Source organism: Physella acuta, unplaced genomic scaffold, assembly GCF_028476545.2.
Source record: "Physella acuta isolate Inbredline_101_S28 unplaced genomic scaffold, ASM2847654v3 ptg000794l, whole genome shotgun sequence".
Classification (NCBI taxonomy): Eukaryota; Metazoa; Mollusca; class Gastropoda; family Physidae; genus Physella; species Physella acuta.
The window spans coordinates 512,194-524,128 of NW_026732312.1; the positions used below are offsets into that span (position 1 = coordinate 512,194).

Below are 11,935 nucleotides of genomic sequence, written 5' to 3' on the forward strand. Positions count from 1 at the left end.
GACACCGTGACAGACGGAACAACACGTGGCGTCGAGTGGCCCCGGCCGTGCGTGTTGAGTCCCTTATACCTGGCCTGGCCAAACACGGCTGCCCTGTGACCCGTGGCCAGGTGAACTCTGACCCCTGATCCGATTAGAACACGTTGACAGACATGCTCCCAGTGTTGACCAGGACTAGACACACCGTGGCACGGGGGATTGTTGCGAGAATGTGGTCCAAGTGGTTAGTGCAAGAATTTGGTCAGTGCAAGGACGTGGTCAGTGCAAGAATGTGGTCAGTGCAAGAATAGGCTCAGTGCAAGCATGTGGTCAGTGCAAGAATGTGGTCAGTGCAAGGATGTGGTCAGTGCAAGAATGTTCTCAGAGCAAGAATGTGGTCCAAGTGGTCATCGCAACAATGTGGTGAGCGCAAGAGTGTGGTCAGTGCAAGAATGTGGTCAGTGCAAGAATGTGGTCCAAGTGGTCAGTGCAAGAATGTGGTCTGTGCAAGAATGGGCTCAGTGCAAGGATGTGGTCAGTGCAAGAATGTGGTCAGTGCAAGAATGTGGTCAGTGCAATAATGTGGTCCAAGTGGTCTGTGCTAGAATGTGTTCGGTGCAAGAATGTGGTCTGTGCAAGAATGTGGTCAGTGCAAGAATGTGGTCCAAGTGGTCATTGCAACACAATGTGGTGAGTGAAAGAATGTGGTCAGTGCAAGAATGTGGTCAGTGCAAGAATGTGGTCAGTGCAATAATGTGGTCCAAGTGGTCATTGCAACAATGTGGTGAGTGCAAGAATGTGGTCAGTGCAAGAATGTTGTCAGTGCAAGAATGTGGTCAGTGCAATAATGTGGTCCAAGTGGTCTGTGCTAGAATGTGGTCAGTGCAAGAATGTGGTGAGTGCAAGAATGTGGTCAGTGCAAGAATGTGGTCAGTGCAAGAATGTGGTCAGTGCAATAATGTGGTCCAAGTGGTCTGTGCTAGAATGTGGTCAGTGCAAGAATGTGGTGAGTGCAAGAATGTGGTCCAAGTGGTCAGTGCAAGAATGTGGGCTAAGTGGTCAGTGCAAGAATGTGGGCTAAGTGGTCAGTGCAAGAATGTGGTCAGTGCAAGAATGTGGTCAGTGCAAGAATGTGGTCAGTGCAAGAATGTGGTCCAAGTGGTCATTGCAACAATGTGGTGAGTGCAAGAATGTGGTCAGTGCAAGAATGTGGTCAGTGCAAGAATGTGGTCAGTGCAATAATGTGGTCCAAGTGGTCATTGCAACAATGTGGTGAGTGCAAGAATGTGGTCAGTGCAAGAATGTGGTCAGTGCAAGAATGTGGTCAGTGCAAGAATGTGGTCAGTGCAATAATGTGGTCCAAGTGGTCTGTGCTAGAATGTGGTCAGTGCAAGAATGTGGTGAGTGCAAGAATGTGGTGAGTGCAAGAATGTGGTCTGTGCAAGAATGTGGTCTGTGCAAGAATGTGGTCAGTGCAAGAATGTGGTCCAAGTGGTCATTGCAACAATGTGGTGAGTGCAAGAATGTGGTGAGTGCAAGAATGTGGTCAGTGCAAGAATGTGGTCAGTGCAATAATGTGGTCCAAGTGGTCTGTGCTAGAATGTGGTCAGTGCAAGAATGTGGTGAGTGCAGGAATGTGGTCCAAGTGGTCAGTGCAAGAATGTGGGCTAAGTGGTCAGTGCAAGAATGTGGGCTAAGTGGTCAGTGCAAGAATGTGGTCAGTGCAAGAATGTGGTCAGTGCAAGAATGTGGTCAGTGCAAGAATGTGGTCCAAGTGGTCATTGCAACAATGTGGTGAGTGCAAGAATGTGGTCAGTGCAAGAATGTGGTCAGTGCAAGAATGTGGTCAGTGCAAGAATGTGGTCAGTGCAAGAATGTGGTCCAAGTAGTCATTGCAACAATGTGGTGAGTGCAAGAATGTGGTCAGTGCAAGAATGTGGTCAGTGCAAGAATGTGGTCAGTGCAATAATGTGGTCCAAGTGGTCTGTGCTAGAATGTGGTCAGTGCAAGAATGTGGTGAGTGCAAGAATGTGGTCCAAGTGGTCAGTGCAAGAATGTGGGCTAAGTGGTCAGTGCAAGAATGTGGTCAGTGCAAGAATGTGGTCAGTGCAAGAATGAGGTCAGTGCAAGAATATGGTCAGTGCAAGAATGTGGTCAGTGCAACATGTGGTCAGTGCAAGAACGCTAAAAAATTGATTCATCAATTATTTTTTAATTCGCCTCTTGACTACATATTTACAAAACATCAAAAACATGTTTTATGTCTTTTTACATCTCCATCACCCAATCAATACACAGCACAGCATAAAGTTTATGTCAAAACACAATCAAACACAATCAAACATGGTGGTGTATGAGCACACAAGAAGTGTGAACAAATTAAACATACAACCACGTACAGCCCCCCCCCCCCCCCCCCCCCCCCCCCCACATTAGTACCACAACAGGTTTTAATATCACGATAATGTTCTATGAACATTCGGCATCGTATAATCTCGAGGAAGTATCCTAATGGTCTTGTTGCATTTACTCCCAGCGACAGAATACCTATCTTACAGCTACACTATTGTGTTATACCTACCACACAACGCCGCACACACATATGCACACATATACAAATCAGAGCTATGTTTTGTTTATCAAAAAAAATTTTACACATTTTACAAAGTGCAAAACACATTTTTTAATATTTTAAAAATGTTTCAAGACCTTTAAGGATTGACTTAATTAGCAGGATTTCACCCACCCCACCCACTTAAAATGAAGACGCAAGTTCTACCACTACCCCACCCTCGCCACTAACTAGAACTAAAAACAAAAGAAAAGTTTTTTCTCTCAATGTTATGGTCCTTCAGTCTAAAAAATGTCAATGCTTCCACCCACGTCGGTATATCCCTAGAATCTCTCATCACACGCCATCATTAGTCCGACCCCTGCCCTGGAATGTGACGTCATCTATGGATGACCCCCTTCTATATCGATACATATACGTCCCTTTGTATGTGTATGGTGTATGTGTGTGTTTGTGTGTGTGTCTGTATGTATCTATGTGTGTGTCTGCGCCCGTGTGTCTGTGAATATGTGTGTTTGTGCGTGTGTGTATGTGTGTGTTTGTGTGAGTGTCTCTTTGTGTGTGTGTATCTATGTGTGTATGTCTTTTCGTGTGAATGTGTGATATGTGTGTGTTTGCGTGTACGTAAGATTGCATTTGTTTGTAATTGTGTCACAGTGTGTCTGTGTGTCGCAGACCGGATCCTAAAATTATACAGCGCAAATGTTTTCCTTCTAATAAATCTCGCAACGTTAAACACACACATGAAATGGTTGGAAAAAACCGCACTCCATCTTCTTGCTAACCAGATGAGCCAGGCGCTAGGTTCATAAAGTCGACTCGCAGCAAATCTCTTCAGGGTTGTTGCATATATGGTTGGGCACCATCTTATCCGCAGGGTCAAACGAGCAGAAGGCGCCCAGCAAACACCGCCTGCCGGGGTAGTTGGAGTCCTCACAGTAGGGCGTGCTCTCTCGGACGTACGGCTGTTGCAGGGACGGATTGATTATCTCGTGGGGCGCCGGTGGGTGGGGCGGCGCCCGTGAGGGTGATGCGGGCTTGGCGGAGGACGAAACTAGGGCGCTGGTGGTCAGGGGGGTGCCGGTGAACGTGGCGCCGAATTCGGGCGTGTCGGGTGAACGAACGGGTTTGGTGGAACAGCAGCGTTGCCCCTCCCCACACAGCCCGTGGGGGACGTCGGTCACGGGACACTCGGTGGGTCCAGGCTGGCAGAAGTGGTGCTCAGGCTGGTCGTACCCCTCACAGGCTGGAAGAATGTGGCGGCTAATTAATGATGGCAGCTAATTAATGGCAGCTAATTAATAATGACCACTAATTAATAATGACAACTAATTAATAATGACCGCTAATTAATAATGGAGATTAATTAAAAATTGCAGCTAATTAATAATGATAGCTAATTAATAATGATAGTAAATTAATAATGGTCGTTAATTTATAATAGGAACTAATTAATTACAGCATCTAATTAAAAATGGCGGCTAATTAAACATGTCAGCTAAGTAAAAACTGCAGCTAATTAATAATCGAAGCTAATTTAAAATGTTAGCTTATCAAAGTATTTAAGTAGGAATACGTCAATTATGTATGACAGCTAATTAAAAAACATTTTAAAGACATTTTTAAAAGCACTCAAAAACCAGGTTTTCAAGACCACAAGGGTTTTTACAGATCTTAACCTAGAATTGTCCCTGAACGCAAACCCTCCATCTTCTTCTCATCCCAAATACCATCATACAAACGATGACTCTAGGTGCCAACTGACAACCGAAAAAGTGGGAATCTGAATTTGAGAGAATTTGTCACCTTGCCAACAACCTATCTTGAGAACGTCTTCTTTGTCTTTTATTACTCATTTTTAAAATCCATCATAACTTTGACAAACTGCGAATAGACTCCACTTCGAAAAAAGAATTGCCTCCCCTTCGAATAACAAATCGCCTCTATTTCAAACATCGAATCGCCACCATTCAACCAAATCTAACCCCCCCCCCTCCCCCGTATTTTCACTACTCTCCAAACCTTCAATGATGAAGTAAAAACAAATCGAAACAAGGGGCGAGTTGATTGTTTACTTACGTCGCCATGGACACGTGCGGCTGTCGGCCATCTTGAGAGACTCGTACAGCTTCCCCCGGCACAAATCGTCATCCTGCTTGAGGGGCAGGTCGGCACAACCCTGGGGGACAGGGGCGATAAGCCGTCAGACTGGAGGGGAGGTAAGTCAATAGTCCAGGGGATAAGGGGAAGTAAGTCACTAGACTTACCGGATTGAGCCGAGCTGAATGCTCATTTGTAGGTTACAGGGAGTTAAGTCGTCGTGACGTCAGCAGTTGTAGTGCTCATCAGATAAGGACTAAATCGTGTCATTTATCTCCTTGGAGATCAGGGGGGATAAGTCAAGGCTCTGTATCAGTCAAAGACATCTGAAACAGACCTACAGCACCTCATTACTGGGATTGTCAGGGGAGTTAAAAACCTAATGTCAGATGTGACAAGAAAAAAAATCAAGGGGAGATAAGCAGGACAAGAACTCTCAACGCAAAAATTACTCTCAGTGCAAAATTACATTGTGACGGAACTGTTACAAATAGATCCATTTTCGGAATTTATGATGTCAATTTTGATATCTGGGATAGAGTTATCTCCCTGCAATAATGGCATTTTCCTCCCTAGAGTAAAGCCGTTTTTGTGTGTTCAAAAAGGCGCTTACCTCAAACAAAGTTATTTTCAAAATTTACAATAAGGTTATATTTCAGTATCTTCTGTTACGTGTCTAGAATCGATAAATATTCCGTTTCTATGTTAAAGTCATATTCGGTCTTTAGAATCAAGTCGTATTCTGTGTCTAGAATCAAGTCACATTCGGTGTCTAGAATCAAGTCACATTCGATGTCTAGAATCAAGTCACATTCGGTGTCTAGAATCAAGTCATATTCGGTCTCTAGAATCAAGTCATATTCGGTCTCTAGAATCAAGTCATTCCTGCGAGTCCGTACTTCGAATACCAAGTGTGTCACCAGATGTCACCACTGTATACAGGTCACCACTGTGTACAGGTCACCACTGTGTAAATGTCACCCCTGTGTACAGGTCACCACTGTGTACAGGTCACCAGTGTGTACATGTCACCAGTGTGTACAGGTCACCACTGTGTACAGGTGACCAGTTTGTATATGTCAACAGTTTGTACAGGTCACCAGTGTGTACATGTCACCAGTGTGTACATGTCACCACTGTATACAGATCACCACTGTGTATAGGTCACCAGTTTGTACAGGTCAACAGTTTGTACAGGTCACCAGTTTGTACAGGTCACCAGTTCGTAAAGTTCACCAGTGTGTACAGGTCACCAGTGTGTACAGGTCACCACTGTGTACATGTCACCACTGACAGCTCACCACTGTGTACAGGTCACCACTGTGTACAGGTCACCACTGTGTACAGGTCACCACTGTGTACAGGTCACTACTGTGTACAGGTCACCACTCACCATCTCCACGTACAGACACTTGAATATCCGGCAGAGTTTGAACTCCTTCCGGTTCCTCTGTGTCCCGTACAACTTCTGCAGAGTGGGCGTGTTCAGGTCGACGACGTTCAGCGTAGGCCCCGCCCATACACCAGCAAACACGACAGCCGACAGGCTGTACAGCAGTTGGGACGTACTCAGCATGTTGCAGGATCTAATCCCAGGTGGAAAGCTGTTCCTGCATAGATTTGTCAAAAGTTGGGAATTACATATAGTCAAGGGCAGTTTCTTCCAGGCATCTCTTCCCCCCCCCCCCCCCCCGAACGAAATGAAACATATAATTTATATAGAAAATATACACTTTTAACAGTGTCCGCCCCCCCCCCCCCCCCGAAGAAAGTCTACCGCGCCCCCCCCCCCCCCCCCCGAAAATTTCAAGTGCCCCACGGAGAAAAAAGTCTGGAAGAAACACTGGTCAAGGGGAGCTAACTAAAGACGATAAATGGGATGGGGTAACTTGGTCATTAGAGGGAGAAAAAACAGCAGGTGAAGTAGAGTCCACGTATTTTTACAGCCACAGTTCACATTGGATGGTGTGGTTGTGTGGTAGAACACGCGGATGTTAACCCAAAATTCTCGTGTTCAATTACCGTTATGGAGTCCTTGAGGTGCCTCTGAGTCCACCCAGCCCTGTCGGGTACCTGACTCAAGAAATGGAAAAAAAAGACAGCTGGACATATTCCTAAATGCTGAAATTATAAAGCAGGTGTGTTTTCTACCATCTGTCCTATAGGACATCAGGACAAATGTGGGGCAGTCCCGGATTTGGCCAGCGTTTTTTGGCTGCCAAATCTGGGTACAAGATCTTTAAGGGCATTAAAGTGATTTAAAAAGGATAAGTAGATTTCCGTACATAAAATTTACTAGAAACATTTTTTCCCTGAACTTTTTGATATAAACTTTCAGTGGGTTAACAAATAGTAATAAACTCATATAATTACACACATTGTTTTATTTTCAAATTATTTTTTTTTTTTTTTTTTTTTTTTAGGTTTTTTTTCCCGCAAGTCTCGTGATATCAAGATTTTAAAAATAATGTCCAAAGCTTTTAAAGGTATGTGTAACTTTAAGAATTATTTATTAAAATTAAAACATTCAAAAGACCCTAATCTGAATCTAATTTGCAAACTCCTGCAAGGATTATCCACACATAATCACGATCAACCAAACAGCTACACGAAAAACCAAAGTAAAAATTTTTGCATACCAACGACCAAAAAACCTGGCTATTCGTCAAAACGTCGAGGTAAAAAATTCTTGGTTGTCAGGCACGCCAAAGTAGGGGCAGATAATCCCGACTTTATTTGCTTATTTGTGTTTAGCTGGCCTGAGGTAGTTGCTGATGTGCTGGATTATCGCACTTAGAAGGCTACACTACGGAAAGAGAAACTAGGGGCGGATAAATAGGTAACCTGTACGAAGGGGGACAACTCTTTTTTTTTTTACGTGCTATTACGTCAAGACGCTGCATAACTTTAAGAAGATTTTAGACTGGTTGTCATCTTGCCTGTTGACAGGTTTAACAGTAACATGTAAAGATGTAAACAGCAGCCGTTAAACTGGCAAAAAATAGACGTTAAAAAAAGGCAAAAATCGACTGTTAAACGGGCAAAAACAACGGCCATTAAAACAGTGAGAATTGCCGCTAATAAAATAAATATAATATACATTAAAGATAAAAATTACAGCCGTAATACAATCAACATTAACTACCATAAAGCAGAAAAAAAAGCAACTACCGTAAAACAGCGAAAAACAACTACCGTAAAACAGCGAAAATGATGAGTAATAATATATTCTCTGGTTATGTTGAATTAGCAAAAATGAAAATGCAAATTTCAAAAATAGCAAATCGAAACTTTTAAAATGTAAGAAATGGAATTTTTTCAAAAATGTGTACCAAATGTACCTTAAGCTGGTGCTGGGTGGGGAGGGGAGGGGGATGAGAGGTTAAATGTCAAACTGGAAAAGCTTAAGTTCACTATAAAATTAGTTGACGTCAAGATAAACATGCTCGTTGGGTGATGTTGACGTCAAGATAAACATGATCGTTGGGTGATGTTGACGTCAAGATAAACATGCTCGTTGGGTGATGTTGACGTCAAGATAAACATGCTCGTTGGGTGATGTTGACGTCAAGATAAACATGCTCGTTGGGTGATGTTGACGTCAAGATATACATGATCGTTGGGTGATGTTGACGTCAAGATAAACATGATCGTTGGGTGATGTTGACGTCAAGATAAACATGCTCGTTGGGTGATGTTGACGTCAAGATATACATGATCGTTGGGTGATGTTGACGTCAAGATAAACATGATCGTTGGGTGATGTTGACGTCAAGATATACATGATCGTTGGGTGATGTTGACGTCAAGATAAACATGATCGTTGTGTGATGTTGACGTCAAGATAAACATGATCGTTGGGTGATGTTGACGTCAAGATGAACATGATCGTTGGGTGATGTTGACGTCAAGATAAACATGATCGTTGGGTGTTGTTGACGTTCTAGTATGTTGACTTTGTTTACGTCGGCTGACGAGCTGTGTTGTTGACATTCTTCAGCAATGTTTACCTCACCTTTCGTCAGTTTTAAAAGTTGTAAAATATTCCACAAAAACACACACAGTGGTACTTTCTTGCATTGATATATGGAACAAGTGTAAAACCCTCCTTCCACGACATATCCCTCTCTACGCGACTGTTATTCGTTCTAACACATATTTATTTTACATTCCTTCATCAAATGAGTTGGACCAATTATTCTTATAATTACTCGGAAAGAAATTTCTCAAAGTGTTTTAAGCTTCATCTGCCTCTATTGACCCCGACCTACTACGTTTTACTACAGACGCCTACTACTTCGCCCTCCCCCACTAGAGTGTTACATGGCCATAAAACAAACTCCCTGTCAGTTTGTGACTTTCTCTTTTAACTGCTGCTACCATCCACACGTTGAACTGTCAGCCAATGACGTCAGAAGTGTCGCTCGTGGCGCCTCACGCGACGTATTCACGCGACATTAAAGCATTCATGTGACGTCATACGGTGTTTTGGTATCACGGCGCACTTGCTCATGGAATGGTGTCTGCTGTAGAACACCATAATGAAGGTGTCCTGTGAAGAAGTTAACAAACCAGCGCCTCCATGCTAAACCATCCTCTATTGTGTCTTTATACACTACGGCAGCTTAGATCTCAAACACTTCACTGACCAGCTCAGGTCTAACGAGTACCTAGCATATGGAAGGCAAGTAAACGTGTCATGGTGATCTTGCTAAAGTTTTGTCTCCATGCCAACAAGAACCACAGACAGTAATTTCCTTTTTATGGCGTTTGTTTGATTTCCGTCTCAGAATGGTGCAAATAGCGAGAGAATGTTCCAGGCTGTATAAGATGTATTTTAGTGCTCTCTCGAGACATGGGGCTCCATTACGTAAAGATGGCGGGTTCATCGCTTGAGAATCTCATAACTCAATACACCGTAAGATTGGTGGCTATAGTTTGTGTTGAGACTGGCCTTACTCAATACACCATAATATTGGTGTCTATAGCAGAGGCGTAGCGAAGGGGGAGGACGGGGGTGCGGACCGCACCGGGTGACACCATTTAGAGGGGTGACACCAAGGAACAAAATAGCAAAATATATAGAGAAAAACTTGAGGGGGGGGGGTGCAAATCGAAAATTTGTCCCCGGGAAGGTGTCTATAGTTTAGTAGTTTGTGACAGCCCTAATTATACACCATGGCACTGTTTAAAAGGCACACCAGCACATAAAAGTATATTATTGTCAAGTTCCGGCTAAATTTTCTAATACAGTCTGAACTGTTGGCAGAGTTTCTTCTAGGCATCTCTTCGAAATGGAATTTATACAGAAAACATATAGTTTTACCAGTGTGTCGCTCCCTTCCCCTCCCCCCCCCCCCCCCAACTCTCCCGAAAAGTTCAAGTGACCCCCCCCCCCCCACCCCCCGGAGAAAAAAGCCTGGAAGAATCATTGACTGTTGGGTATGGAGTGAAGCCTCACGCACCATTCAAATATTGGAATATTAACTCAGTCTATTAATCTACTAATTCATGCTGAACTGACACATTTTTGTTAGACTGACAAGTTTCAACGTTTTGCTAGAATGACAATTTTCTTAATTTGACAAAAAGACTCGAACTTGTAACAAGATTTATGAATAAAATCTACCGGTACAAATTGCTGGATTAGAATGTATGGCGCTGTCAAGTTTCCTCTTTGCAGTGATGCGTATCAGAGAAAAACACAACAACAAATAAAAACACAGTAAATTATAAAACTTCGGTATGAGGGTCGGTACAAGAAATGCACTTTAGTGAAAGGTAAAAACGTAGTGGATGAAATATGTGGTTGGGATAGAGTTAGGGTCATGTGGGTAAAATATATGTTACAGTTTTAGTTTGGGTCGTATAGAAGAAATATAATTATGTTAGAATTGGGATCATGTTGATAACAGTGTTTCTTCCAGACTTTTTTCTCCGGAGGGGCCCTTGATATTTCCAGGGGGGGCGGACAAAATTTTCCGGAGTGGGCGGATACTGGTAAAAGTATGTATTTTCTATATTAATTTCAATTTCGTAGGAGGGGGAGGGGGTGGAAGACGAGATGCCTGGAAGAAACACTGATTGATAAAATATATGATCGGGTTAGGACCATTTAGTAGATGAAACATGTGTTTGGGTTAGAGTTAAGATCATCATCTATGAAGAGCTCTGGAGCTAACACTGCCAGGAAATGGAGTATGTAAAGTCATACATGACCGCATGTATGATCTCAATATAGATCTAGTGGGTCGCGCTGACCCAGCCCCCATCCATTGCACGCCCAAAAATACTAACCGGCATATGAAAGATATCAACGCAATCACAGGATAACTATAATTAATTAGGTCTTATAAAATATTTTTTTAAATTAAGTCTACTAATTTCAAATAACTTGATTGTCAATCTCTCTCAGAGTCGTAAATAAGTGATCGATTTCCCTTTCCGGATATGCCGGCTGCATTTGGTGGGAGTGTGGCGAGATATCACAATAGTTAAAGACTGTCACGAAAATACCCAAAAATGGCGGAAGATCACAGATATCCATAAACGGTGGTTCTATTTCTTTAAAAATTATCTGATAAAGATCTACATAATAGGTGGCCAAAGATCCCAAAAAGGAGGGGTCCAAAGATCCCAAAAAGGAGGGGTCCAAAGATCCCAAAAAGAGGGGTCCAAAGATCCCAAAAAGGGAGGGTTCAAATATCTCAAAAAGGGAGGGTTCAAAGATCTCAAAAAGGGAGGGTTCAAAGATCTCAAAAAGGAGGGGTCCAAAGATCCACATAAAACATGAGACCAAAGATCCCATTGAGAAAAAAAGGCCGAAAGTCACGAAAAGAAGTGTAGTCGAAAAACCACACTAAATAGAAATCACATAAAGTTGGTGGCCATAAGTCCCAAAAAGAAAGACCAAAGAAAAAAACCAAGGCCAAAAAAGAGGCCAAACGATAAAATTTCTGCAGGAGCGTGAATTATTTCAACAGCATAGAAATATATTGTCCATAATTTACAGAATTTTAAAAGAAAGCACATTATTTTTCAAAAACTAAAAGCACCATATACTTTCAACATTTGTTATTTCTTAAAGGTTTTTTAAAAAATCGCGCATAATTTTCTTGGATGGATTTACTCACCTTAATTGAAAACGTATTCGTCCTAATGAGGTTTTTAAAAAATGAAATAAATATTTTATTTATTCTAATTTAAAATTTTTAATCTAATCAAAACTGCATCTTCTAACCAAACACGCGAAAAGTGCTGGGACTAATGGACGAAGTTCGCATT

General features: G+C 42.5%; 2 protein-coding genes across 3 annotated transcripts; one reads left to right on the plus strand and one right to left on the minus strand.

The window, feature by feature from the left end:
• The first annotated feature begins 303 nt into the window (after nucleotides 1–303).
• On the plus strand, nucleotides 304–1,161 carry LOC131951040 (uncharacterized). Its single transcript, XM_059313304.1, has one exon. It carries the CDS (start codon nucleotides 304–306, stop codon nucleotides 1,159–1,161), a length of 858 nt encoding a protein of 285 aa, XP_059169287.1.
• Nucleotides 1,162–2,423: 1,262 nt separating this feature from the next.
• LOC131951026 (uncharacterized) lies at nucleotides 2,424–11,935 on the minus strand. 2 transcript variants are annotated; one of them, XM_059313283.1, is made up of 4 exons: nucleotides 11,785–11,935; nucleotides 6,045–6,261; nucleotides 4,631–4,730; nucleotides 2,424–3,797 (listed from the first exon to the last, which is right to left on the minus strand). In XM_059313283.1, the coding sequence occupies exons 2-4, from the start codon at nucleotides 6,225–6,227 to the stop codon at nucleotides 3,358–3,360; spliced, it is 723 nt and encodes a 240-aa protein (XP_059169266.1). In that variant the 5' UTR covers nucleotides 6,228–6,261; nucleotides 11,785–11,935; the 3' UTR covers nucleotides 2,424–3,357. The 2 variants fall into 2 exon arrangements, with proteins under 2 accessions (XP_059169266.1, XP_059169267.1); XM_059313284.1 differs by lacking the exon at nucleotides 11,785–11,935 and adding an exon at nucleotides 6,674–6,705.